The sequence below is a fragment of the Nyctibius grandis genome, chromosome 2, assembly GCF_013368605.1.
Source record: "Nyctibius grandis isolate bNycGra1 chromosome 2, bNycGra1.pri, whole genome shotgun sequence".
Taxonomy (NCBI): Eukaryota; Metazoa; Chordata; class Aves; order Nyctibiiformes; family Nyctibiidae; genus Nyctibius; species Nyctibius grandis.
Window position 1 is genome coordinate 53,120,514 of NC_090659.1, and position 27,732 is coordinate 53,148,245.

Here is a 27,732-nt window from a genome sequence, read left to right on the forward strand (position 1 = left end):
TTTTGAGACATACATGTGAATGTTTTGTTCTTTGTGCTATACTTCTTCTGGAATATTTTTATACTTGCTTCCTAGAAAAAGATTAAAAAATGGAACTCCAGAGGAAGCCTGCAGTTTAATTTTCCTGTGCAGTCCAGTGGGACAAATCCAAACTCTTTAAATGAGTTACCTCCTTCTGTGGGAGCACCAAGGAAGTACCATGGGAGACTGGTACAACTGGGTATGCTGAAGGGGTTGAGAAAAGAAGGAGCACTGTGTCAGGGCTGATCCCAGGCATCTTCATCCTTCCTGCAATGGGAGAAAGCATTTCTACCAGTCGTGAAACATTTCACACTCGAAGACATCTGCACATTTTTGATCCTGTCTGGTGCTGGTAACTTATAGGTCTCACTGAACCTGTTGGTATTATGGGTGTGTCGCAGTGGTATATCAAAATCCTGGTTGTCACAGCTAGTAGACTTCCAGGGACTCTGAAGTCTTTTCCTTGTAGTCCTCTGGCTTCTAACTCTCCAGGGTTCATATCTGTTACTGTCAAGGCATTTTGCAGTCTGTGTGTGTTTGGCTGTAGCTAAGTGAAATGCAATGGTTAGTGTTAAGAAAATCTGAGTAGGAGAGCCACTGCCCCAGTGTTCTGCTGACTTCATTTGACCTTCAAATTAACAAATCCTTGTTTTATAATGCTAATTGAATAGCTCATCTGCCAGATTCCTTGATGGAAAGGGACTTAAAGAAATATTGCTGTCAACAGGACCAGTATACTGAAAAAAGAACAACTTTTTTGCAAGGAGGTTGAGCATTATCTACCTAATTTTGTATTGGGTTCAAAGCCTTCAGTGGGAGAACTGGTGGTGGTGCTGTGGGGCAGAAGCAGAACATAGTGCCTCATGTAGAACATCAAACGGCATTGCTGGCTGTACCACAGAAAATTTTGACACTGCAGTTGCACCTTCACTGGGGATTTAGTTCAGATAATGATAAGCTTTTGAAGCAAATTTCCCAGTAGTCACCACTTGTTGCCTTTTGCTTTGCACTACAGAGCATCACAAGTGAACACACTGGATTCCTTTCCACAGAAAGTCAAGTTGGAAGATATTCTCTGCCTATGAAGGGACATTCGGTCTGTGGGACCAGTTGGCCAGAAGGAATCCCCTCCCAAACACGTGCAGTGCGGATGTGGGGTCCTCAGCAATAGTTGTTTCGGGTATATCTCCGTTCTTACTAGCCTGCACTGTTTCCCCACACAACCAAATCTGTGGGCAATTTGAATAATTTTTCAGTAAATTAAATCTACTCACTTCTAATGTATGTAATACAGGCCTTAGCAGCTTCAAATCAGCGCTACTATGTTTACACACTTTGTTATCCTAACACTAAACATGTTAGTTTTTGTGGAGGAGAGAAGAGGCTGACTTTTTAAAAAAATATTCCATAAGGGTGAATGTCGTGTTGGAGGAGGAGAACGTGGTTGTCCAGTAAATGCCTTGCTGGCATGAGTAAAACAAATGTTAAGTACAAGACAATTCAAGAGCCAGTTACAGGCACATAATGTGACTCAGACCTTCCTCTTTCTATTGTTATAATACACAGTTACACACACGCATTCAAGAGAGAGCACACGTTTCTAAAGGAACACGTAATTTTCGTGCTCCCCCGCCAGGTGTCCCTGCTGCCAGCCCTGCGGAGTCCCTTTATTGACACACATAAAGGCTGTTGTCACCAGGTGGGACAGGACCAGTGAGCAGTGCCAAGCGTGGTGCCTGAGGTGCCAGCTGCGCTGGGGAGGCAGACGGGGAGTGAGGGCAGGAGAGGAAGGTATGGAGCAGGCTGTCCTGCCTGCCCGGGGTGCCACCATCTCTCCCACCTGATGCTATTTGCTTGTGCTGCGCTTGCTGCCTGAGGGTGTGCATTGCAGCTTTTTCTTTTTTTGACAGTGGGAAAAAAATCAGAGTGGCTGGATAACTAATGTAGTTGGAAGGGTTTTTTTTCCTTAACAGGGTGATGCTGTGGCCAAGGTTTATCTGGGTTGGAAGAACCTGCAGAACCGGTATCTTCATAAAAGCTCCAGGTCTGTCTGTAACACAAGGAACAGGACAGGCACATTAGGGCTTTTAAAATGACCTCTAATAGGCAAATGAAGCAGCCTTGAGGAAGAAGCTGCCGTGGCTACGAGCAGCACGAATCAACAGGAGTGAGTGCTGAATACCTTCATGCACCACTATATGCTATCTCTATAATAAAATAGTTAAAGCCTCGGACATGGGCTGTGCCGCGCTTGCACATGCAAAGCTTTTGAACTGGTTGCTGTCGCTGTCGAGTCTGGTGTGCTGTTCTGCTGCTGCTTATGTGGATGAGCCCAACCTGAGCAAGAGTTTCTTGCCTCACTATGAACCTGATCACAAGAGTGCTGGTGGCTCTTCACAAGAAATGAGACTACATGTTTTCACATTGGACTATGACTATGTGCAAATTCCCTATGAAGTTACTCTTTGGATCCTCCTTGCCTCTCTTGCAAAAATAGGTAAGTAGAAAATGGGATCTTGTGTCCTTCTACCTTGGCAAGAAGTTAAAAATGTACCATATAACCAAGTATCTTTCATGCGTTTTTGTACCTGGGATCGTTTTTACAGGTCCTGTCCTCAAAAGAACAGGTGTGTTCATTACCATGACAATGACAAAATTCCACCTCTGAACACTTCCAGCTTACTTAAGTAAATATATGACCTCTAACCCTCAAGTCTCTTGGGTTGTCCATGCTAGCGTGTAGCAAGGGAGCTCCCCTAGACAGTGCTGTCCATCCCTTTTTCTAGTCTTTAAACATCACAAGATATCAGGATTTCCAACCTTCCACATAGTAGAAATCAGTAACACCAGACTGAGACTTCAAGCATATTGAATTTGGGGGAGGAAAGTGGGAAGAATTCTTCTGTTGTCTGAGTAATAGGAAACATTTCCCTATGAGTCTTTGTTTTACATGTTTCCTGTTTAAAGCTGCTCAGAAAGTAATACCAGAGGAGAGGGACTGAGAGTCTTCAGAGGGTGTAGGTCATCAGAGATGTAGGGTAAGTGCCTTTTGGATACATACCAACACATTTAGCTTCTGTTAGAGCTCTATGTAACTATCTGAATGAAGAAAGACAACACATGGAGAAGTAGGGACTGCAATTAACACAGCAAAAATGGCTCACCATGTGTCTTACATGTTTGCATGGCTGGGGTAAAACTGTTTTGACCACTCAGAATTAATGCAGCGATATCAAATAAATGAAGAAGATGGTAATTATGTGAAGAGCTGCACATATGTTATTTCCAGGCCTTTTTGATCTTCCGTGGGATTTTCAAACATTCTTATAGAATAGGCTGGTAGGTGGCACTGATGATTTTCTGGAGGTGGCATAAATACCAACGAAGGTATTCCATCCCATACACGTCATTCTCAGTATAAAGCGAGGGGATCACGGGGGTCTCGGCCTGCTGTTTTTTTGGGGGGGCCTCTGCCTACTTGGGCTGCTTCTGCTGCTTGAGCCTTTGGCCAGCGTCCAAGGAGGACTCTGTCGGTTTTCCTGCTGCCCCCGATCCTGATCTGTGCATCCCTGAATCCAGTTCCCATCTGTTGCTGGGCCCAGCCTGGGCCTTCCCAGAGCCTGCCCTGCAGTGCCAGTGGTGACGTGGCCGACATCGGGGGAGCTCGATCTTGGGTTTGTATATATTTGTATGTATTTGATTATTCCAATATTATTATTGTACTCTTTTTCATTATTATAGTTTATTAAAACTGTTTTAACTTTCCAATCCGTAAGCCTCTCTCCCTTTTCCCTTTCCCCTTCCCTTCGGGTGGTGGGGGGAGGGTTAACAGAGAGCATCTGCCACAGGTTTAATAGCCGGCCCAGCCTTAAACCATGACAAGATGACCATTTTTCATGTCATAGGCACACAATTGTCAAAGATGATTGTTACTGCTGACCACGATTTGCCAGTTTCATAATAGGTGATGGTCTCAATCCAACTCTTATTAAAAAATGTCTTCACTGCTAAAATAATAATAAAAATTTTCAGAAATTAAGTTTGTTTATTATTTTTGATGAAAAGTGTGGAGCTGCTGACTTCAAATCCACTTGGAAGAAAGAGTTAGTCTGAATAGTCTGGTTACACAGGGTAGATGATTTCCAAACTGTTAACATTTTTCAGAGTTTTATTCAAGTATTATTGTCTTTCTGGATTTGAAGATTTCAGAATGGGAAGCATTTCTGAAATCCTGAAAGGAAAAGCAATCCCCTTACTGTGGAAAACGACAAAAGACTTGAACACAAATTTTTTTAGTTAAAAAAGGAGATGAGTAGAGTTATTATCATAACATGCTTTTTTTGTAAAAACAAATAGTCTACTAAATAAATTATTTAAAATTTCATTAAAATGTTTTTCTTTTCCTTTACTTTTGAACATTGATAACTTGAGGGTCACAGAAATGCAGTCATGTCATTAGCTGCTAGAGTTATGGAATGAAGGTTGACCTAACTTCAGACATGGAGACACAGTCATGGGATTCATAGGTTTCTTAGTCTGTCTCATTCTCATTCTTGTAAATTCTGAACAATTCCTTACATTTCTAGTTGAGGTACCTCTCATTCGCGATATGATTACACAGTTCCTGCTATAGCGACTAGATGAGCAATTGTTAGACATTATCTTAGTATTGGTATCAGTATTCATGTCTAATGGGAAGAATTACATGAGTGCACTTGCAGCAGTAGTACATCAAAGTAGGCAGGAGGAGATTCACACCCACAACATTTATATGGTAAGTGTAGCCCTTTCTCTGTAAAACATCTTAGCTACATCTATGCTTGTAAACTAATGAGCACCCTGTCAGGAAGCTGTGTGTGAGTGTCCATACCACGTCAATGTTGGTGTGCTCCTTCTCAGCTCTGGCCTGTGGGGACAAGCCTTTTCCCAGGCAGAGCCCAGGCAGGCTGTGGGCCAGGGTCTGTTCCCCCAGGCAGGTTGGATGTGATCACTTCTTGCTGGGGTAGGGAAGAGAATTCAGCTGTATGGATGCAAGCTGAATCTTTCTGTTTGGAAAAGTCTTTGGCCTGCTTCATTTGCTAGTGTAGACTCAGCTTTTATTCTAGTGAGGAAAAAAAATCCCTCAGGACGCATTATTTTCTCAGATATTTGATGGCTACTGGTAGCTCTTTCAGCTCTGCTGAAATCACTAGTTTTGTTTCAGTAAACTAACTCATATGGTTCTTTACAGAATGCTGTTTATCTTATGTAGAAACAGCAGTTTTCCCAGAAAAGCAAGGTTAATCAGCTTGTACAAAGCCTTATGTTACTATGGCTTGATTCCTGCCAGTACCTGAGCTGCTTTGGACATTTTGGTGTTCATGAGTACCCACTCCCTCAGTCTGTGGATTACATGGAGTCCATGCTATGCTTCAGGGGAGTGCTGGAAATGGAGGGGGCTGAGCAGACTGTGGCATGTGAGCTGCTCCCTGCTCCCTTGGGCTTCTCCAGGTTCCTGGTTGGCCCAAGTCCAGCAGGAGCTCTGCAGCCAGGGACCCTCCCCGGCACTGTCGGGAGCTGTCCTCAAACCTGCGGCCAGGGATGGGGGAATCTCTTTGAGGTGGAGGGACAATATTGTCCCTCAGAGGTTTGGCAGCAACGGTTGTACAGCAACGATTCTTGAAGAATATATTCCTTCCAAATTGTGGAGTAGTTTTTCAAAGAGGTTTCTGCATTCCTAGACTTGGAACTTAGACTCAGGCACACTTGTTCAGAAACCGAGAGCTAGGGAGGGGGAAGAGAAGAGATTCATGGCCAAGCTCTTTCCCTGCTGTAGTGATACAACTCTGTGAACATTTCATTTTGAACGGAACAGTACTGTTTATGTATTTACTTTCATAATCCTAAAAGCAAAACCTGGCTGGCTAAAGACAAAGTATTCAAAGGCAGGCAAAACATTTTCTGACTTCAGGTTAATTTAAACTATGTAAATACCCTAATGTTTTATTCAAGGTTTCCATCTCTATCATCGATTACCAAGACTCATGCCTGAAAGCTGCATCCTGATTGCCATTGGAGCACTAGTAGGAGTGATCATCTTTGCTTCTCATCACAAATCTCCACCAGTGATGAACACAAGTATTTACTTCTTGTATCTCCTTCCACCCATTGTCCTGGAGGAGGGTTATTTCATGCCAACTCGCCCATTTTTTGAAAACTTTGGATCTATCCTCTGGTGGTCTGTGCTGGGATCTCTGCTAAACTCATTTGGGATCGGCCTCTCACTCTACGGAATCTGCCAGATTGAAGCCTTTGGCCTGACTGACCTCAACCTGCTGCAGAACCTGCTCTTTGGCAGCATGATTTCAGCTGTGGATCCTGTGGCAGCTCTGGTAGTTTTTGAAGAAGCCTCCGTTAATGAGCAGCTTTACATGATGATCTTTGGAGAGTCATTGCTAAATGATGGCATAACTGTGGTGAGTTTCTTTCCATGCCTTGTCTTCCCCTCTTTGGGCTCTCGTGACTTGTAGGGTTATTTGGCACAGGGCAAGAGCATCTCTAAGGAGATCCTAGATACATTATTTATTTTATGGATACTCCACTGGCAACACACAAGTAATTTTGATGTATGTAAAATATTGCATCTTATATTAACTCAAAACCATATTGGTTTAGAGCTGCTGGAAGAGGGAAGCATACACATACGCATACACATTAAACATCACATCTTGCTCTTGTGTCCACTGGAGTGAATGGATAAGCTACATTGCATTTTGCTGGTAGGATCAGTGTAAGACCTAGGAGTGAACTTGACATTATGCAAGCAAATAAATAAAAAATTGCACTGCTTAAAGACTGAAGGCAGCAGGGGTAGCAATACAGGACACTCTCCCTTGTCATATGCCTTAGAGAGCCCTCTGCAAAAAAAAAAAAAAAAAAAAAGCCAGATGTGGACAACCTCCAGCTCCCTCTAGAAAGTTCTCCAGAGACCTTAGACAGGAATTTCAAAACCGAGTAATGACTTTGCAGAACCCTGTTTCTATCAGTAAAAAAATTGACATCTGACAAATGTTCACCTTTCTTAGGTGTCTTATCTCAAGTGTCCTGAAACAATGCTTTTGGAATAAGTTTTTTGTGTTTGTTTTTTTTTTTAAATAGGAAAAGAGTTTTTTACGGACTTCATTTTGCTAATACTTTTCCCATCTTCCCATTAGTTCTACTAAAACTTGGAGCAATCTGAAATTCTGGCTGTAAACCACAACTGACAAAGCCACTTAGAACACACATGCTTCTCAAGCAAGACATTTCAAGCAGGAAATTAATTGCTCAGAAACCAACAGGACTGCTCATGCGCTGAAAGTTAACTGCAGGTTAAGGAGTTTTGCTAGATAAGATCTTTACAGAATTTAAATCACAGGAATCTAAAACACATAAAATCTATCCCAATACTGTTATACATGAGGTGCAGCACAACCTGGACTTGTAAAATCTGTACAGAGTTCATTGCTGAAAGGCTTCATGGGAGAAGTGCAGTTTATGAGTAATGTGAAAAGGAAAAGGAATGAAGTAATTTCTTGCAGTCACAGCCTATTGATCATAAATCCTTCGTCTTGGTGAATCAGAGGTGTAGTAGGGCTGATGTAGAACTAAGAGACAAACGTGACTTAACTTCACATGGAAACTACTTATGTGTTATGGTTGTAACAAAAAAATTCCCAATGCATCTATCACTTCTACTTGTCTTTTTGGTTCCTTTGAGTGCAGACCTCAAAAAGTAATACCTCTGCCTCACTCTGGATACCTCTGCCTCACTCTGGAAGAGCTTGTTTCATCCCTTTTTTGACTGGCTCTCTACCTTGTCAGCCCTTTGCTCCCAGCTGTTATTTACAATGTGGATCCAACTCATGATGGTATTTACATGAGCTTTCAGTCAGGATCCTGTTACAGCATAAATTTGTAGTGACAGAAAGCCTTTTAAACCAGTGGTATTTAAGCAATCCTCAGCAGCTCTAGGTGTGTTAGCAAAAGAGATCAAAGAGCTGTACATGGGGAATGTTGGCTACAGCACTGTGAGTTCTCTTTGCCCCACGCGCCCTCATCTTTGGAGCTCTTCTCACAGCACTTATGTTGCAATCCGTTCGTCAGGTGCTGCTGATGCATCTGCGCATCACCCACCTCTCACCCATTTTCTGGGCGTTCGAATCTATATGTGGCTTCATATTTGAGAAGACTGAACTATTTGTCACCCGGAAGGAGCTCAATAGGTGGTTTTCTCATCTGTGATACCCCACTTGCTTTTTAAAAGTCTTAAAACTGTTTACCTCAGGTGTCTTATCTTACCATTTCCTCCTCATTTCTCTCTTAACAGTTTCCTTTGAGTTAACTCTATGTGTTTAAAAAGATAATATCACTTAGATATATTAAGCACACATATTTTTCTATTGTTTAAATGCAAATATCCCCCAGTTCTCTCCAGCCTGCTTATCAGCTTGAACATTTTTCTCCCCAGCAGGAAAAACTAGTATGAATCTTGCTGATCTTGTATATTATATTTGAGGCAAAAATTGCTCCCTCTCCTATACTTAATTTAATATCGTGGTATAAAATATTTGCAAAATAAGGGATTGTGAAATTAGAAGGATGATTCAGGAGTTATGCCTTTGACTTAAGGGACTGGGACAAAAGTGGATAATTTACCCTTTTTACCCATTTGTACCTTTTCCCATTCTCCTCAATAGGGCCATGTCCGCAAATGGAACATGAAGGCTTCAGGTCCTGTTAACTGCTTCTTTTCCCAGTTGCTTCTGAGTGAACTGTTAGCATCAGAATCGCGCAGACAGCAACAGGACTGGTCCTAGCATGTATCATACATCAGTGGAGTTCAAAGCCCCGTTCAAAACAGTGATATTGGTAAATGCAGTGCAGATTTCATTCAAACCTGAACACAGATGGAGGATGTTGACTTTGCTGCAAAGTGTTTCAGGTATCTGAAGCTCTGCTCCTGCATATACACAGGCCATTTCTGTCTCAACAGGAGCTGAGCACCTGTGTGCATCAGGAAACTGAATATTTCCCCTGACTACTTCATGTCTGAGGTTTGATTTTGGAAACACTGAAAACACCTACACATCATGCTGTACTCAAAATGAAGTGGCAGTGACTGTTTTCTCTAATTGGTGGTTAAGGCAGTCACTTGAAAATCTTTTTTTCCAATGCTTCTGATGTGGGTGGTATGTGCAATGTTTGTATCATATAGACACTGGAGCAGGGACGAGTCCCAGGGGACGTCCCCTGTGGGCTACAGTGTCACGCTCTCTCTTCCTCTCTCTGGCTGTAATAGCCACCCAGTGGTACACCACTACACGGTAATGTCCCCCACAAAAAACCCAAAGCATGACATTCTCAGAATTGTTCAAAGAGGCCAACTGTCAAATCATCCCTTCTTTTTGAGTGAACAGAGGCATTCTAAGCTGATCTAGGCTTTCTTACCATGTAAAGAATTACAGCACTCCATTTACTGGCATAAACACTGCAATGTAACTTAGCCGAGCAGCATTCACATGGAGCCTTACTTGTATGATGCAGTGCAGGATTTTGTACAGAACACTTTACTCCCACAAAGCATTTTACCAAAAAATGGAAATTATGTCATATTTCCATAATTTCCATTTCAGTGCCAATTCAGTTATATCATATAGACACTTTAGGAACTAGAAAAAGAGAGAAAAACTAAGTCATTTGCTGAGGATAATTTGCTTTATTCATAAGTCAGCATAGATTCACCTGGGTATCATTTATAAAGAACCACAAGTCTTAGGAAGAGGTTGAAGTCTGCAAGAAAGGGGGAACAGAGAGAAAACAGACTTTGTAATTAAAAGCTATATGGTAAGTTACAGTAAGGTTTACTTACTGTTGAGACGTGAACCCCCTTTTCCTTATCTGCCACTGAAGAGCCTAATTTCACACATAGCAAAAAACAGCTCTGGGTATTTTCTCACATGAAGTATTTTGTTGTGCTTTGTCTGTCCCCCAGAAATATTAGCAATGAGCCTCCTGGAGAACAGGCTGTGTGACAATTCAAGGTCATATATTCCCAGTAGCAATTTAAGATGTGATAGTAGCTGGGGAGCAACTATTATCCTAATGAGCTTGACTCTTCTACCTGCAAATACCTGCTTTAATCTTCTTAATAGCCTTCTGGGATTAACTATATGAAGATGAAAGACCAAAGAAAAACAGATAAGGCAAATGATTTTGGTCTGTTTTGTGTTTTTTGTACCAATGCTTTGGTGCAACAGCTTTAGAGAGCTGATGTCTTTAGAGGTTCCCCAAATTCTCTTGAAAACTGAAAGGCGACTTTCATGTGTTACACACTCCCTGTAAACAAATCTGATAGGACTTAATGTTAATCGACTGTCAACAACCTCTAAGACCTTTTTATTACTACACCACTCATTACTGTGGAAACTCTCTATTAGTTTCTAAAAGATGGATGAAAGTGGAATACACTGAAGATTTTTCATTACAAATTTCTGCAGAAAAGAAATTACTGATAATAGAAGTATGGTAAACTTATGTGCTCTAAACTAAATGAAATTTTCTTCACAGACCAAATTATATCATGTAGCAAATTCAATCTTTCTTCTAATCTGACATTTTTTTTTTTATTTTTGTCATTTCAAGCTTTCTAGTCAAAATATATATGTGAAGGGTCTTTAGGCCATTTAGAGTGCCACAGCTTTTGGTTCCCACTTTGAGATTGACACAGAGTTCCTGGTAAGGAGGTTAAGGGACATCAAACCCAAAACATGTGAGGATAGAGAGGCTGTATTTATCTAGCTAGAGATAATATGAAACTGAGGCTACTATTTTCCCTTCCCTTCCCTTCCCTTCCCTTCCCTTCCCATTTCCTTCTCCTGCTTCCTTTCCCATTCCCAGTGATGTTTCATGATTTTTATGCATCAAGCACTATTGAAAAACAATTAACATTCCAGAGTCTGTCTAATTAAGTGTGTCCAGTCTACTGATCATACAGACAACCTAAATGGGATTTAAATCAAAAGTGTGATTCTTAGTAGCTGCCCTGCCTCATCCTGAGTCAGAAAGAGAAAGTGGAGGGGAGAGCCTGGTGTTGGCAACATACCCTGCTGGCTTTCAACATCTGCAACCAAGACCAATAATTAGGTTTACCTTCAGAAAACAAAAAAGCTTGAGTATTTTTGTTACTTCAATTGCATTTGATACCCCAGATTTTCACTCTTATTACATAACCATCTACTCTTCTTTTTTTTTCTGTTTTTCATGATACTTAACAGACACTTAATTCTGGGACTTGTTAAGAACCAGCTGAGATTTCAACTGTTACTTTGCTGAGCTGTCTAAAACAATTTCAGGCATATATATAATATATATATACACACACTCACACACCGCCCTCCCCCACCATAAAATGAGTAAGCCTGCCAGGTTCAGAAAGACACCTGACTGCTGTCTCCTTGTTTTCACATGTAGGTTTTATATAACATCTTCATCGCCTTCACCCAGATGCACAGATACGAAGAAATAGAATCCATCGATGTCTTTGCTGGCTTTGCTCGCTTCTTCGTGGTGGGGCTGGGTGGCGTGTTGTTTGGCATCGTCTTTGGATTTATTTCAGCGTTCGTGACTCGATTCACCCACAACGTTTCTGCTATCGAACCCTTGCTGGTCTTCATGTTCAGCTATCTGTCATACTTGTCCGCTGAAACCCTTTACATCTCAGGCATTTTGGCGTGAGTACCCCTTATGGCTTTTTGGATGCCCTCTCGAGGGAAGTGGTGTTGTTTTGAGGAGCTGGTTTGCTCGAGGTTGGTACAATACAGGGATTTTCAGTCTCTGGCCTAGAGATCTGCAGTGTACGTCTTCTAAGGGATCTGTAAAATGCATTGGTAACTAGGAAGAACAAACCCATGGTCCATGTAGGCATAGATGTACTACTGAGGAGTGCATATCTGCTCTGAAATTTTTTTAGATTTTTGCCTGTTGGAAAAAATATTGCAAGCTGTGGGTAAAATGACTAGTGCTGCCACCATCTGGCTGCTACTTCTGATAAGGTCAGCAGAATGAGAGAATGATTTGATAATAGATCAGTGCATCTGTATTTCTAAGCAGCATCACCATCAGCTTACAAGAGAGAAGAAAAGTAATGAGTATGGAAAACATAATAAAGAACATCTGAGTTCTTGCTTTGGTATACAGGTGTGAACATCAGCTCTAACACAATTTACTGGAATTACGTTTGAACAGCATCACTGGAAATGAAACTGGGCAAAACCAGACAACCAAAAACGTCAAGCACATATGCATACATATAGTCATTTATATGGATATTGATGATCATATTTTGATGTGGTCAAGGTAGCTTGATACTGCTGTAATGCCGGGGACTGCTTCCTTAAAGTTCTGTGGTGGCACGGGTGCCCACTTCAGGGAGGAAGCTGGCACATCTATCGACCACAGTAAATGCAGAGAGGGTGAGTATCACAGAATCACAGAATGTTAGGGATTGGAAGGGACCTCGAAAGATCATCTAGTCCAGTCCCCCTGCCAGAGCAGGATTACCTAGATCATGTCACACAGGAATGCGTCCAGTCGGGTTTTGAATGTCTCCAGAGAAGGGGACTCCACAACCTCTCTGGGCAGCCTGTTCCAGTGTTCAGTTACCCTCACTGTAAAGAAGTTTTTCCTCATATTTATGTGGAACCTCCTGTGTTCCAGCTTGCACCCGTTGCCCCTTGTCCTGTCAATGGATGTCACTGAGAAGAGCCTGGCTCCATCCTCATGACACTTGCCCTTTACATATTTATAAACATTAATGAGGTCACCCCTCATTCTCCTCCAAGATAAAGAGACCCAGCTCCCTCAGCCTCTCCTCATAAGGGAGATGTTCCACTCCCTTGTGGGAAGTATTGTGGGAAGGAAAGACGATGGCAGCAGGAAAGGAGTCAGAAGAGAAAGGAAGGAATACAGGTGAAATTGAGAGACTTTACAAGAAAACTGCTGGTAGGTGAATTTCAAAGATACCACACCAAACAGCCCCTCAGCAGGGTGAAGTGTAAAGAAATGGGAACTTGATGGAGGTAAATGCTCCAGCTAGCACTGTTGGCTGCTGCAGGCTCCACTTGTCAACCCCTGGTTTCATATAATCATAGAACAATTTGGGTTGGAAGGGACCTTTCAAGGCCATCTAGTCCAATCCCCCTGCAATGAGCAGGGACATCTTCAACGAGATCAGGTTGCTCAGAGCCCCATCCAGCCTAACCTTGAATGTTTCCAGGGATGGGGCATCTACCACCTCTCTGGGCAACCTGTTTCAGTGTTTCACCACCCTCATAGTAAAAAATTTCTTCCTTATATCTAGTTTAAATCTACCCTCTTTCAGTTTAAAACCATTACCCCTATCACAACAGGCGCTACTAAAAACTGTATCCCCATCATTCTTGTAAGTGCCCTTTAAGGACTGAAAGGCAGCAACAAGGCCTCCCTGGAGCCTTCTCTTCTTCAGGCTGAAAAACCCCAATTTGTTCAGATTCAGAGCAGAATTGGCTTTGTGAAAACAACCTTTGCAGGATGGCCCTGGGAAGCAATGTTTGAATATTTAACCATATTAAATAAGTAGTTAGACAGGAGATATGTTTTTCTGAGCAATTAGACAAAGCAGACGAGTCTCGTACTATGTTTTGCATATCCAACACTTTTGCTCTGATTGAGGTGACTGATGACTTTAGTTGAGAGGGGTTAGACCTACTATGTAGTGAGCGCTAATACCATATGGACCCTCTCCTACCTGCACTTCCCAAAGTACTGCTTCCCTGCCTATTCATTACACTAGACTACATAGCTCGTTATTTCTTTTGCTTCTTATTTTCATTACAGTGCTGAAATTATTAGTAATAAAAGAACGTTAATATAATTGGAATTTATTATTCTTACTGCTTTATTAAGGAAATTATTGCTTGTTTTAGGGATGGGAACTTATTGCCACCCTTCTGAATTATTGAGGAATTCATTCATTTTTCACTTGGATCATGGAAGTCTATTATGTATGTGTTGCTGAAAGTCAACAGCATTAAACATTAATGCCTAATGGCCTTGTCTTAGAGTGTTCTTGGGCCTGCTAAATGTCTTAGCTCCACCAGAATACCCTTGAGATCTCTTCAGTGGAAATGAAATGCGCAGAAACTAGATGAAGGGTTATTTAATGAACAGTCAGCGTTCTCTGAATTCACAAGTTTGGAAAAATATTATCACAAGAAGCCCCCAAAGACTAAAATAGTATCAGTAGAAACTAGATAGATGATGAAACATGTTACTAGCATAGCACTCAAACTATCTATTACCTATGACTATGGAAAATGAAGGGGAGAAGAGGAAACTCCCTTCAGTAGGGCTGCTCAAATACTACTGCTCCGTTGATTGTTACCAGCGTTGATTGTGTTGGGTGGCTGCTGATGCCTCTGAAGCAGGCTCTAGTCTTCATTAACAGCAAAGAGGTGGAAAACATCCCTTTGCTTCCTTAGGCACATTACCCACACCCTGGGTAACAAGAAGTGGGGAAGGACACATCTGTAGGATAACTGAATTTCCCCCTGCTGTACAGCAATGGGCTGCTGTGAGTGGAGAGTCACTGAAGCTTAGCCTGGCCCTGCTGATCTGCCAGCCAGCTAGCAGGGAGCCACCAGAAGCTTTGGCCCCAGCATGGGACTACCACCATGTTCTCCCACCACCACCTCAAAGGAAAAGATCACTAAGAGGTTATGTCTCTCTAACTGATCCATCCACAGACTGGTAGAAAACCAACTTGCCCTTTGTTTGAGACTCAAATATTTGGTGCTTGGTGGCTGTGTGTTAGGCTTTCAGGATAAAATGGACTTTGAACTAGAACATGATACCCTCACTTCCTCATCAGGAAGGCTGACTCGTTTGCTTCCTTTTTCCTGTATGCCAAATGGATTTGTAAAGTTGAATGAAGATGCTCTTCTATCTAATAAAATAGCAAATATTAATGAAGAAATAAAATGCTTCTTGATGTTAGAAAGGTCAGAGGCTGGTGATGGAGAGTGCAGGGAATGAAGGCTGAGGTTGTTCTTAAAAGCAAAACAGGTTGTGGCTGATATCTGATGTTTTGCCTGGTACAGGATGACAGCATGTGCAGTGACAATGAAAAAATACGTGGAGGAGAATGTCTCCCAGAATTCCTATACCACAATAAAATATTTCATGAAGATGCTGAGCAGCGTCAGTGAGACCCTGATTTTTGTGTTCATGGGAGTGTCTACAGTGGGGAAAAACCACGAGTGGAACTGGGCCTTCATTTGCTTCACTCTGTTCTTCTGTCTCGTTTGGCGGACACTGAGTAAGTCAGCTTTTGCAGGCCACCTTCTGTGCACCTCTGAGAGAAAGCCTTTGTGCAAAGATATGTTAGAAAAGTCTGTGCTGACTGGCATAACCGGTTTAATAAAAAATTTACGAGGCTTATGTTACTGACATATGAATTTCACAAATCTACACAAGGAGAAAAAGAGAGAAAAAGCCCCAAACAAATCTGAATGCCAGTTTTCAAGCACAGACTTTATAATTAGGTGAGAATGGAATATTTTAAGCAAAATTAAAATATTACCATTATTATGGTTATATAGATGCTTATATCTTAGTTAACTATATGCCCTTGGGTAAGTGGGCTTCATAATAATTTCATTGTACACTGTAATTAACTTATTAATTAGATAATGTACATCACCACACTTCTGGCACTATAGCAGTACAGGTCCTGGGTGAGGAGTGCCAGAGGCATTGAAGAAGAAGGAAGGTGGAAATTAGCACTGATAGATAAATGAACAGGGACTCTTTCCTTCCTTATACCACATCTAGGCCAACCATGCTATGCTCCTGCTCCTCACAAGTCAACTCTGAAGTTTTTAACTGCTAGAAAAGAGTGCCTATTTGAAATTACTCAATTTCTCCACACAATATCTCCCCATTTCTGCAAAGGTCTCCTGCTCCCTCGAATGCAAGACTGGGATTCCTCCAGCATGGGCAGGGCAGTTTATAGATGATGTCACACGAGCCGTGGGACACAATTTCTCATCTTCTAATGTCCAGGATGGGTTGACAGCAACGTTGAAAAAGGAGAAAAAATAAGAAGGCTGGTGGTGTTCTGGAGGTGGTAGCAGTCCTGGCAGACTTCTCATATGAGCTGCTTTTGTGCCTATTAGCCAATTTACCACAACAGTGGAAGCAGAGAGGAAACACATTGCCATCTTCTCTCTCATCTACTAGTACAGTCTAGCCAAACACTCTAGCTGACATAAGAAAAGAAGGAATGACCTACTGGGTCAGACAAACCCTCTAGTAGTGTCTTCAACAGAGCCTGCAGGAGATGCTAATTAGGAAAGGCTTTCAAGCCTGGCCACTTTCTGAGCTCTGTTCACCTCCTACTTCCTCAGCATCTACAGTCACTGTGTTAGGGATGCAAGATGGTACCCTCCTTGCCTACATTACATAGGGGTCTGTTTTGAACCTGTTGCCCATGAATTATGCCATCCTTTTTGCGAACCTGAGTATTCTATTCTGCATCAGGTTAAGTTGTAACTGCTGCAACAGAAAGCAAACGCATTTACTCCCAGAGAAGTGATGAATTATGGAAAACACCCTACTCAGCCATTGTTATTTGTCACTTAAATTTAGTTGAAAATATGAGTGAACAATGCTTTTGTAATGAAAGATGTTTTGGAAGTAGTACACATGAGAAGGCCAAAAATGCAATTATGCAGGCAACGTTATTTCTGACATTTTTTAACTTCTGAGTGCCTGAATTGACCATCTTAATAACATTCTTTTTGAATTTCAGTAGGATTTTTCAGAGTAATTTATATTTTTAAAGAAAATGAGAAATCCAAATATTCATCAGGCGGCCTTAGAGGAGATATTCTGAGCACTGAAATTTAGGCACCTACCTTGGCTAACTAAGTAGGTTAGTTCCCCCATGCTTCATTTATAATCAAGGGAGGCCTCTCTGGAGCATCCTGTGGAGCAGAAATCTACACTGAACACCTGCCACCACCTCCTCCAGCCTTCAGCCCTTGTCTATATTCCCCTTTACATACAAAGCCCAGGCTTGAGCTCTGGGTGTTGGCCCTGCATTATCTGCTATGGTATTGAGAAGGAACAAGACCTGTCAGGTGATTCATCAGGGCCAGCTGTGACCTAAAGGGAAAGGCAAAAAGGAGTTGAGAGGAAAAGGCAAGTGATAGTTGCTAGAGACTGGTTGATGAATCAACCGAGTATATACTTTGTCTTCTCTACCACTCACAAAGAAGGAAGAAATGGCTGAAGATGTGAAGATTGAGGGCAACCTTAACTGCAGTGACCGTGAGACTGTGAATGCTAAGATCCTGAGAGGAGTGAGCAAGCCAACAAACAGCGGAATGACAACCCTGGACTTCAAAGAGCAGATTTTGGCCAGTTGAAGTGGTTGATAATGTGGGAAGGGAATTGGCTGGACTGATGGGCTTAAAATACTGGTTTAGCTGGTGGCTAATGGCATCCCTCAGGGCTCAGTACAGGGACCGATATTGTTTTAATGTCTTCATTAATGACCTGGAGGATGGAATGGAGTGCACACTGAGCAAGTTTGTGGCCAACACCAAACTGCAGGGAGCAGACAATATTCTGGATGGCTTCCATTCAAAGGGACCCAAACAGGCTGGAGAAATGGGCTGACAGAAATCTTGTGAAGTTCAAGAAGAGCACATGCAAGGACTTACATGTGGGTTAGAATAACTCCGTGCACCAGTATAGGCTTGGAGTCTAGTAAGCAACTCTGCAGAAAAGGACCTGGCCTGGTAGACAATAGGTTGAACACAGGCCAAAATTATGTCCTTGTGACAAAAAAGGCCAACCGTGTCCTGGACTACATTAACAAGCGTGTAACCAGCAGGTTCAGCTAAGTGTTTCTTCCCCTCTCTTCAACACTGGTGGAAGTGTGTGCTGTCTCCAGAATGCTCTTTCCAGCTCTGAGCTCCTCGATATAGGAAGGACATGGAGGTTCTGGATCAAGTGCAATAGAGGCCACCAACCTGGTCAGAGGCTGGAGCACTGGATGTACAAGGAGAGTCTGAGAGTGCTGAGTCTATGCAGCACAGGGAAGATATGGCACAGGAGAGACCTTATGACTTTCTACAAGTACTCGATCAGAGGAGAGAGATAAGATGGAGCCAGACACTTCTCAGAGGTGCACAGCAATACGACAAGAGGCAACAGACACAAGCTGGAACATGGGAAATTCTGATTAGACAGTAAGAACCCATTTCTTAACATGAGGGTGATCCAATATTGTAACAGTGATCGGGCTTTGCATTCTTAAAGGCAATCAAGACTTGACTGGAACATCGAGTAACCTGATCTGATTAGCTCTGCTTTGAGTAGGGACTTGGACTAGTTGACCTCCAAAGGTCCTTTCCAGCCTACAGTACTCTGAGTATAATATTGGGACCAGCTAAGTGTTGGCATCAAACACCTGAGATTAAGGTACTATTTCTTAAATCTCTCAGGTGGCTTATCCGTCAGTCAAAAAGAATACAGAGCAGGAAGAAGATGTTGGCTTGACCCTCAAAGCCCATATACATTTCAGGACCTTTGACTTTGAAGCCTGGGAGCCCTGAAAGAAGGCATTTAACCAGAGGAAAAAGAGGAAAGGGGAAACCTGTGAATGTTCAAGTACGTGCATCTGAACAGCTCTATTATATAGGGATGACACAAGTACTCAACAGTAGAGGTGATGTGATTCTTGTGGGTTGACAGCAAAAAGAAAGTAATTAAATATTTTCTGTCTAATCCTGGATCAAGCATGGCCTCTAAGTTTTTAAAGGCTTACTTTCAGAGTCCATATTGGAATATCCTTCCAATCAAGACAGAAAAAGTGCTCTCTTAGTAAAGAAGATATTTTGCTGCCACATGTCCATCCTTCTCTCAAACACCAAGGGGAGTGCTAGAGCTTTCCAGAGGAAGGCCGAAATATATTCCGCTAAATTTGTTTGCTAAAATCATTACATAATTTTCTCTGAAGCTTGAATAAAGAGAGTTGGCCTGAGGGCTATACCTCACATACACAATTTCAGTCTGAGTAGCTGATGTCTAGCATAGTTATAAGTAGCCAAAAAAGGTCTTATATAAAGAGGTATCCAGCAACCTACATAACAAGATACTGCTACTGGATTTACCTGTAACAATCCACTGAGTTTATCAGTGACAGCTGTGTAAAATGACACCAGTAATTATCAGCATTTGTCAGCTTTTATTTCAGTAATTTAAGAGTTTCCACACAAAACATAGGATACATGTTTCTTATGGAAGATGAAGAAGATTAAGAGTAAATCAAGCAAATTGTTAGATGTACTCTATGAAGAAAAGCTGCAGTCCTTACACAGCCACAGACTGTCTGATTAACTTTAGCTTTTATTAAAAGCAAAATGAAATTTGAGAAATAAACAGAGAATTAGAGACACAATAAACCAGAGGATTAAAAATTAAAATGCTATTACTCTTTGCCTTTCAGTGAACCTGTCCACAGGACTTGCTGGTAAAGTACTGTTCAAACATTTTGGGCAGATGCTGTGCAGAAAGCAGGAAACATTGCAAGGGAAGGCAGAGGAAAAACTCTCATCCAGTGGTTTGCCTTGTCTCCAGAACACTTCAGAGAAGAACTGTGCAACATAGAAACAGAAAGTAAATCATTTGCCTAATCTCACTTCTAAACCACATAAGTGAATTTAGATCCTGACGCAGTTAGGAACCACGATCTTTTCTAGGAGATTATTTCACACAAAACAGATTCAGCAGTTGGTCAAAGAGAAGCTACAAGAACCCAACATTGAAAAGAAATGTCTGTCAACAGCTGCCTGGGCCAAGATGTTGTTTTGCTTTAAATGTTTTCCTTTTCTCCTTGATTAAGAATAGTTGTGGTTTTTTCCCTTCCTAGGTGTATTTGCTCTCTTCTACATCAGTAACAAGTTCCGAACATATCCCTTCACCTTCAAAGACCAACTCATTATTTCCTACAGTGGCCTTCGAGGAGCCAGCAGCTTCTCTCTTACATTCTTGCTTCCAGAGAATCTCTTCCCAAGAAAAAAATTGTTCATTACGGCTACTCTTGTAATTATATATTTCACTGTGTTCATCCAAGTAAGTGTATTTCTTAATGGATAGCTTTCATGTAATAGAGGTAACTGAAAACTTCATAGTGAAGATTACATTTAATTTACTCTTAAACTAGGACAAGCTATCATATTTTATGGACAGATTTAGCACTGCACAGTGTAATTACACTTTCAGGTCTATTTTAGGTATTATTAAATAACTTTTTCAGAAAGTCTGTATTGAAAACCTGTGCCTTCTAAAACATTCAGGGAAAAGGGCACTTTCTGGCTGAAATCTCTTATATTCACTCCACAAGTGCTTCTTAATGCTTCCAAATTAAGAAGCATTTTACACATTAGCACAGAATCGTTCTCTACTAGTGGTATATCTCAAACTGAACAGAAAACAATATGTCTGTTCTATGAAGGATTTTGAATTTTTTACTTTTATCTTCATTCATCTTGGTGACCAAATGAGAATAATTTGAAATCCTTTGTAAAAGAATATTAAAGAAAAATAAAGTGAATAATTCAGATTTGTAAGAATAGGTGTCTACTTCAGATGTTTGGGTTATTCCACTTGGCTTGCTTACACTGCTGTACCTGGAAGAACAGGATCTTCTGGAGGTCTTGCGTCCCATGTTCTGTATTTTCCCATACAAATATCTCAGATACTCTAGGGTGCCAATGGGAAACTATGCACTTCTGGTTAGGCACTTAGATTCCACCAGAATGTTTCAGAAAAAACATTTTATTTCTATTTCCCCTTTTTAAATGCTATTCTGTAGCAGTGAACTAAAGAATTTAGAACAGCTGAAAATGGTTTCTAAGTGAAAAAACCCCAAAATATTTAATTCAGAAAATGCTGAAGTAAGAGGTTTCAAGATTGTAAGAACCTCACAAAGATAATGTTTTCTTTCAAGTGAGTGTTGTTTTGAAGAAGGTTGGCAATGAGTCAGTTACTTTACATAGTTAAAATGTTGATAAATACAATCTCACTTAAAAAAAACTTGTTGCATAATTTTTCTAGGTTTTTGAGTTTTAATCCTCTTCTGTAGCTCTCCATACAAGTAATAGATCATTCTTGTGTCTAAGACACAGCTTTCCCAATTGATTAAAATTTAATCCTTTTGCTTTCCTTCTGTTTTTTCTAAAAGACAATTAACATCTCAACTCATTGTTCCAAATGCAGGGAATCACAATTGGACCATTGGTCAGATATCTAGATGTTAAAAAGACCAACAAAAAGGAGTCTATCAATGAAGAAATTCATGTGCGAGTAAGTTTTTTATATCAGTAGCTGGTATCCTTAAAAGAAGAGAAAGGGTATTCCAAAAGAGCTGGACAGAGGGAGGCATTTGGTAGCACTGGCATTCAGTGGGTTTGGACACTGAATGCTTTTAAAAACATTTGGAGGAAACCCTAGGCATAATTTTAGAAAAAATGATATCTCATTTATATTTGTAGTGACTATCATATTATAATATTGTACCACAGGTGTCATGGCTTATCAGGGCCCTTCTTCATCCTTGTGACCATGGAAGGACAGAAACACAGAGGTAGTGTTTACAAAATGCACTCATCATCCTTCCCAGCTAGATTTGTCAGATACCTTTGTTGCCATCTTTTGACTGGCTCTAGACACACTGACACCTTAAAAGTCTTTAATCAGTTTTATTCAACTGAAATCAGTTGAAGAATTGGTCTGCAAATATAGTTTCAGGTTATTCTGAGTAATGATTTTTTCCCTTCTCAAAATTTGCTTTAGCTCTGAACTTACCATTATATAAAACAACAGAAAGCTGCTCAAACTCACTTAACAACTCTATACATACATACATGCTTTCATTTTCACAATAGGGAATATGTTTGAAAATAACAGAGACATTGTGCCTTAAAATTAAGCATATGCAGACACATTAGCAAAATTAGAGCATCTCAACTGATTTGAATTTGAAGTACATCTAATTCTTATTATTTCAGCCTTTACACTTAACCTTGAAAGGAATTTACGTTTAAAAGGACCACTTATAACAATACGTATATAAGAACTGGCCATTTTTCTGTCTGTTTCTATAATGCTAGAAACACACAAAAGATGACTGAAAATCCTATTAGTTAGCAGTGATGAACTTACTAGTCCCAAGGCAATTTGCAAAATCCTCAGAGGACTTGTCGGTCAAGGCAAAGGTTGAGGTGTGGAGGACATGGCCCTGTTCCCTCTCAGGGAGGTCATATATGCAGAAGGGAAACTTGGTTGACAGAACCAAGAATTTAGTTTTTTGTCTCAGTAAAAAATTTGGATGCTCAGTATCATCTTCCATTGGACATAGTCCTTTACTTGGGCCTATATGTTGCTGGGTGATGGTGAGATGACAGCAGACTGACAGACTTGTCACTTTCATCAAAATATCTCCACTGCAGCCAAGCTTGAGAGCTGCCACAGTGGGATCTTTGCCTTGATTTTTAGAGAAATGTAGATGCTTTCAGAATTAACTCCCACTCTCCAATTAAAAAATCTCACAGTCCTGTCAACAATTGTATATTTGTCAACAACTGTGACATTATTTTCTCATAATGGCCAATCAAAATTTTTCCATGTTTGTTTCCCCAGTTAATGGATCACTTGAAGGCTGGTATTGAAGACATATGTGGACATTGGAGTCATTATCAGCTGAGAGATAAGTAAGTATCTCTTATTGCAGCCTACTATAATAAAATAACCTATCTATCTATCATATAAAATACAATGGGTAAATAGAATAGGAAATCAGTCTTGTGCCACACAAAGCCCCATAAAATAGTATGAAAATACTGGTGGACATGTGCACTATCTCTTTTTAAAAAGTGAACTCCTGAGTAACTGTTATCTCTTGGGAGTGAAGTGCTCGTATATTGCCTGCTAAATTGCTTCTGCACAAACAAACAGAAAATAAGCCTTCTGAAAGAAAAAACATAGCACAGGAACTCACGCTGCAGACATCAGCCTGTGCACATAGCTTTGGCATAAGTCTTAGATCTGTGGCAGTGCCCCTTTGGTCTGGACTTAGAACAGAAGCTACTTAAGGTGTCTGTGCTTCACTGACTTTTGCTGTAAGCCTCCACAGCAAAAACAACCCCTTGTTGGTGAGTACAAATTCAATAATAATTAGTCACCCATCCTTACAGGTCTTTGCATTCAGTAATACTGAAAATAAGAGTACTGAAGGGAATGGTTTAATTTAAATATCCAGTAGCATAACATAGATACCATAGATACTTTCAAGTTACTCTTCACTCAGAAATGCAGGACCTGCATTGTGTCTTCTATAAGCAGGATGAGGTGGTTTTGTGAAGCTTTGTGGCTTTTCCAGGCACTGCCCAGAAGAGATGGACCTGCCATTCTGAGCTGCCATTCCCTTTACCTTTTCCCAAAGGGAGCTCTGTGATCATGTTGGCCACCACCGCAGCATGTGAAGTGTGGGGAGAGACTAATCTTCCTTTCCCACAAACATCTTATCATGATGCTGTGGGCTAAAAGTTGTCCCTAGTTATCCTATCTATGCCTAGACTTCTGTGCAGGAGTACTCTGTCTCACCTTTCAGCATTGGACTCCAGTAATCCAGCCAGCGGGGTCTGTTGGGACATGTGGTGACTCCTTTCATGACTGGGTTTCTCCCTAAGGAAATCAGGAATTAAGTGTGGGAAGAAGGTGGCTGGTTTGCATCCAGTTCTTGTCCCAATGAAGAGTAATGATGTAATGTGCTAGGGCACATACCTGGATCCAGAAGCTAAATGTCCTCTTGGTTCTCACAGTACAGAGGTAGCTTTAGGACATCTGCTGGGACCACACCACTGTCTGTGCAGTCAATAAGCTAAACAAATCCCTGTTGCAGCTGTAATTCCATTGAAATACCTGCATTTACACGTATCTGTGAGAAAATGTTAACACCTTATTTGACGTCTACCCAACAGCTATGAAAAGAGAATTTTGCCCAAACTAGCCTTAAATGTAGTGTTTCACTTCAGGGGCTGATTAAAAAAACACACTGTATGTAAAGACATTTAATGTAAGAAGATCATATTAAAAGGCATTCCCTAGACTTTTCTCCACAACTTTAAAGATGTTTAGTATATATATATATCAGAATTAATCACCTAAGTGATGACACTCCAGGAGGCTTTCTGTTACACAGAAAAACATAAAAGAGCTCTCATCCCAGTCGAAACACTTGTGTACCTATCTCTGCTACTAATGCATAAAAACTAGCCTTTGTTAAGAAAATACGTACAAACTGCAGTGCTTTTCCTAGCATTGTGGAGCACATCACCTTGCTGTGGTAAACTGTTCCTCTGAAAGAAACCTATAAGAAGATCTGCTGTTGTTCTGCTAAACGTCTGCCTGAAAGAACATACCTGTTCCAAAGCACACACACACATTCACATTCAAATTATGCCACACATTAGTGATATTTTACAATCTTCAGCATGCGAGCACATAGTATTTTGTGGTCCATTCAATCTCTCTGTTATTCAGAATACAAAGAAATGTATTTTCTCTGCTCTAATTGTCAGGATTCAAAATTATCAGCAACATAATGGGCCCAAACTACTGTAACTGCTGGGCCATTTAGAGCCTCACTGGTGGCTGGTTGAATGGGCCAGGATTACTGTAAGAGCAGCTGCCTGCTAGTAGTGTACCCTACTAGAACACAACATTTGTACAAATGCATGGAGACTGGCCATATTCTTTTCTGACAGATGTGGTGGTGTTCTATGCAAACACACACCCAGCCCTCTTTTTTTCTCTGATTGCAGCTTGTTTCTTCCTTTTGTCTGGTGGGCTTTGCAATCTTTGTGGACCAGTAGACCATGCCAAATGTTCCCTAAAAGTCTCCACTCACTACACCTTCAGAAGTCCACAGATGCTTCCAATTTGGATTCATTTTCCACCACTGAAATATATATGTGTGCATGTGAATGAAGATCAGCTTGCACCACAGAAATCAAAAAACATTTCCTTTTTTTACACGTTGATTTTAATATCTCTTTTGCAGATTTAAGAAGTTTGACAATAAGTATTTGAAGAAAATCTTAATTCGGGAACACCAGCCCAAATCCAGCATTGTGTCATTATACAAAAAGATGGAGATAAAACTGGCCATCGAGATGGCTGAGAGTGGCATGAAAACTTCAAAATCATCCACACCTCCTTTACAGTGAGTACTGACCTACTGACCCTTTGCAGAATAGGGGCAGGAAAGAAGGGGACAAGAATGAGGAAACACCCGAGGAATTTTATGACTTCAATAGAAATGTAAGAAAAAAAAGACAGTTACGAAAAGAGAAGTCACTGCTTTGTACCGGCAATTTGCTGCTCATCATATTTGCATTTTGGGTTTTTGTTCACAGAGTGAAATTAAAACCAGGGACATTTTCTCTGTTTCTCTTCAATGATGGGGCAATTTTGAAGAGGAATCATGAGTTAGGTGCAGAAGCCACTCTGGTTGCTTTAAATCAAATCTGTGGTTCAAGGTGGCCATACATGTCACTTAGCTGGCCCGTGGGTTTTGCTCATCACTGCTAGGTGCTGAGAGACCTGCAGGAGAGGTTAGAGCACATGTCCTGACTCCATTATCCCAATCACAAATTTTTGCTGAGAGCAGATTTCCTTGTAGCATTTGCAATTTTTGCTACCTCAGTTTGCAGTCTCTCAAACTATCTTGCCATATTTTGGTACTTTCATACCAAATTTGTCCAATTAAACATTAAGAGTAGCCCTGCGGAGAAGGACTTGGGGGTACTGTTGGATGAAAAGCTGGACATGAGCCAGCAATGTGTGTTTGCAGCCCAGAAGACCAACCATATCCTGGGCTGCATCAAAAGAAACATGACCAGCAGGTTGAGAGAGGTGATTCTGCCCCTGTGCTCCGCTCTGGTGAGATCCCACCTGGAGTACTGCGTCCAGCTCTGGGGCCCTCAACATAGGAAAGACATGGACTTGTTGGAGACGGTCCAGAGGAGGGCCACAAAAATGATCAGAGGAATGGAACATCTCTTCTATGAAGACAGGCTGAGAGAGTTGGGGTTGTTCAGCCTGGAGAAGAGAAGGCTCCGGGGAGACCTTATTGTGGCCTTTCAATACTTAAAGGGGGTTTATAAGACAGATGGGGACAGACTTTTTAATAGGCCCTGTAGCAATAGGACAAGGGGTAATGGTTTTAAAATAAAAGAGGGTACATTCAGTCTAGATATAAGGAAGAAATGTTTTATGATGAGGGTGGTGAGACACTGGAACATGTTGCCCAGAGAGGTGGTAGATGCTCCATTCCTGGAAACATTCAAGGTCAGGTTGGATAGAGCTCCGAGCAACCTGATCTAGTTGAAGATGTCCTTGCTTACTGCAGGGGGGCTGGACTAGATGACCTTTAAAGGTCACTTCCAACCCAAACCATTCTGTGATTCTGTGATTCTATGAAACAGTAATGCAACTTGGCATCAGACAGACCAGGGGAGAAAACTGGTGGGATCTCCAGAGCCATCACTGAGGGAACCACCCTCTAGGAGAGAAGACTGTACAAGTCTTCAGTCCTGCATACTTTAACTGCTGTGCATGTATTTAGCCTCACCTTGCAAGCCGCTTTCCTGAGTGTGGATATTGCTAATGGCACTTGTCCCCACATACTCTTTCCTGGGCTCCCACTGGCCTGTGTTGCTGCTGCTACCTGCTCTCTGCTGCTGCATCTTTCAACCCCCCTCCATTTTGCAGCAGCCTCTGGCAGGGCCCAACATATTTTCTTTTTTGAATGATCATCTAAACCCATACCAGAAAGTCCAAGTACCAACTGGACGTTAAATTAAAATCTCTCTTGAAACTTTGGCTTAATCATGTCAAGATTCATCTCCTTTTTTGAAGCTGGTATCAGCATGCAGTGTAAAATCTAGCCCTTTTCTTTCTAAATCATTCTTTGCTGAATGGATGATATGAAAAAAGCTAGTGTGTCTGTGAGGGTCCTTTCTGTCTGCTGTATTCCCTTAACTGTTCTGAGCCAAGAGAAAAAGTGCAAGGTTGGGAGACAATCTATGGCAATCAAACCACATTGCTTTTCTTTTTTTGAGGGAAAGAGAAAACAAGACAAATTGCTTCAGCACAGTTCAGAAATTCTCTCCTGAGCTGAGAATTTATATTGAACAATATTCTATAATAAACAGCTGATATGATGGACTAATTTTTGCCAGGTCTACTCCAACTGTAATTGAATTCTACTGTGCATCAAACTTTGATGCACAGATTCTCCTACCGAGACAGCCTTTTTAAAAATGAAGTGTCAACTTCAAAAAAGAAAGTGCAGCCTGTGGCTTAGAAACATTCTGATTCTTGGAGGCTGTGAGAGTGTTCTAGGAAAATATATGTTTTCCCAGCTCTGTTCCTTGATAGGTGTCTGCTGTTGAGCACTAGAGGAGACAAGATAGTGAGCTAGTTTTTGGATCTTTGGTCTGAGACAATGCAGCAGTTCTTATATCTCCATTCTCCTGAGCAATTAAGAGAATCTGCTTAAGATGAAAAGGTTTCTAAATG

The 27,732-nt window shown here is 41.2% G+C and overlaps 1 protein-coding gene across 1 annotated transcript in view; it reads left to right on the forward strand.

Moving 5' to 3' along the window:
- The first annotated feature begins 2,181 nt into the window (after positions 1 to 2,181).
- SLC9A4 (solute carrier family 9 member A4) overlaps positions 2,182 to 27,732 on the forward strand; it is a 37,939-nt gene continuing 12,388 nt past the window's right edge. The window contains exons 1-8 of the mRNA XM_068423820.1: positions 2,182 to 2,518; positions 6,013 to 6,476; positions 11,512 to 11,771; positions 15,177 to 15,394; positions 20,018 to 20,220; positions 21,367 to 21,453; positions 22,789 to 22,859; positions 25,211 to 25,372. Coding sequence (XP_068279921.1) covers positions 2,257 to 2,518; positions 6,013 to 6,476; positions 11,512 to 11,771; positions 15,177 to 15,394; positions 20,018 to 20,220; positions 21,367 to 21,453; positions 22,789 to 22,859; positions 25,211 to 25,372 — 1,727 coding nt within the window. The 5' untranslated portion in view covers positions 2,182 to 2,256. The remainder of the gene's footprint in view (positions 2,519 to 6,012; positions 6,477 to 11,511; positions 11,772 to 15,176; positions 15,395 to 20,017; positions 20,221 to 21,366; positions 21,454 to 22,788; positions 22,860 to 25,210; positions 25,373 to 27,732) is intronic.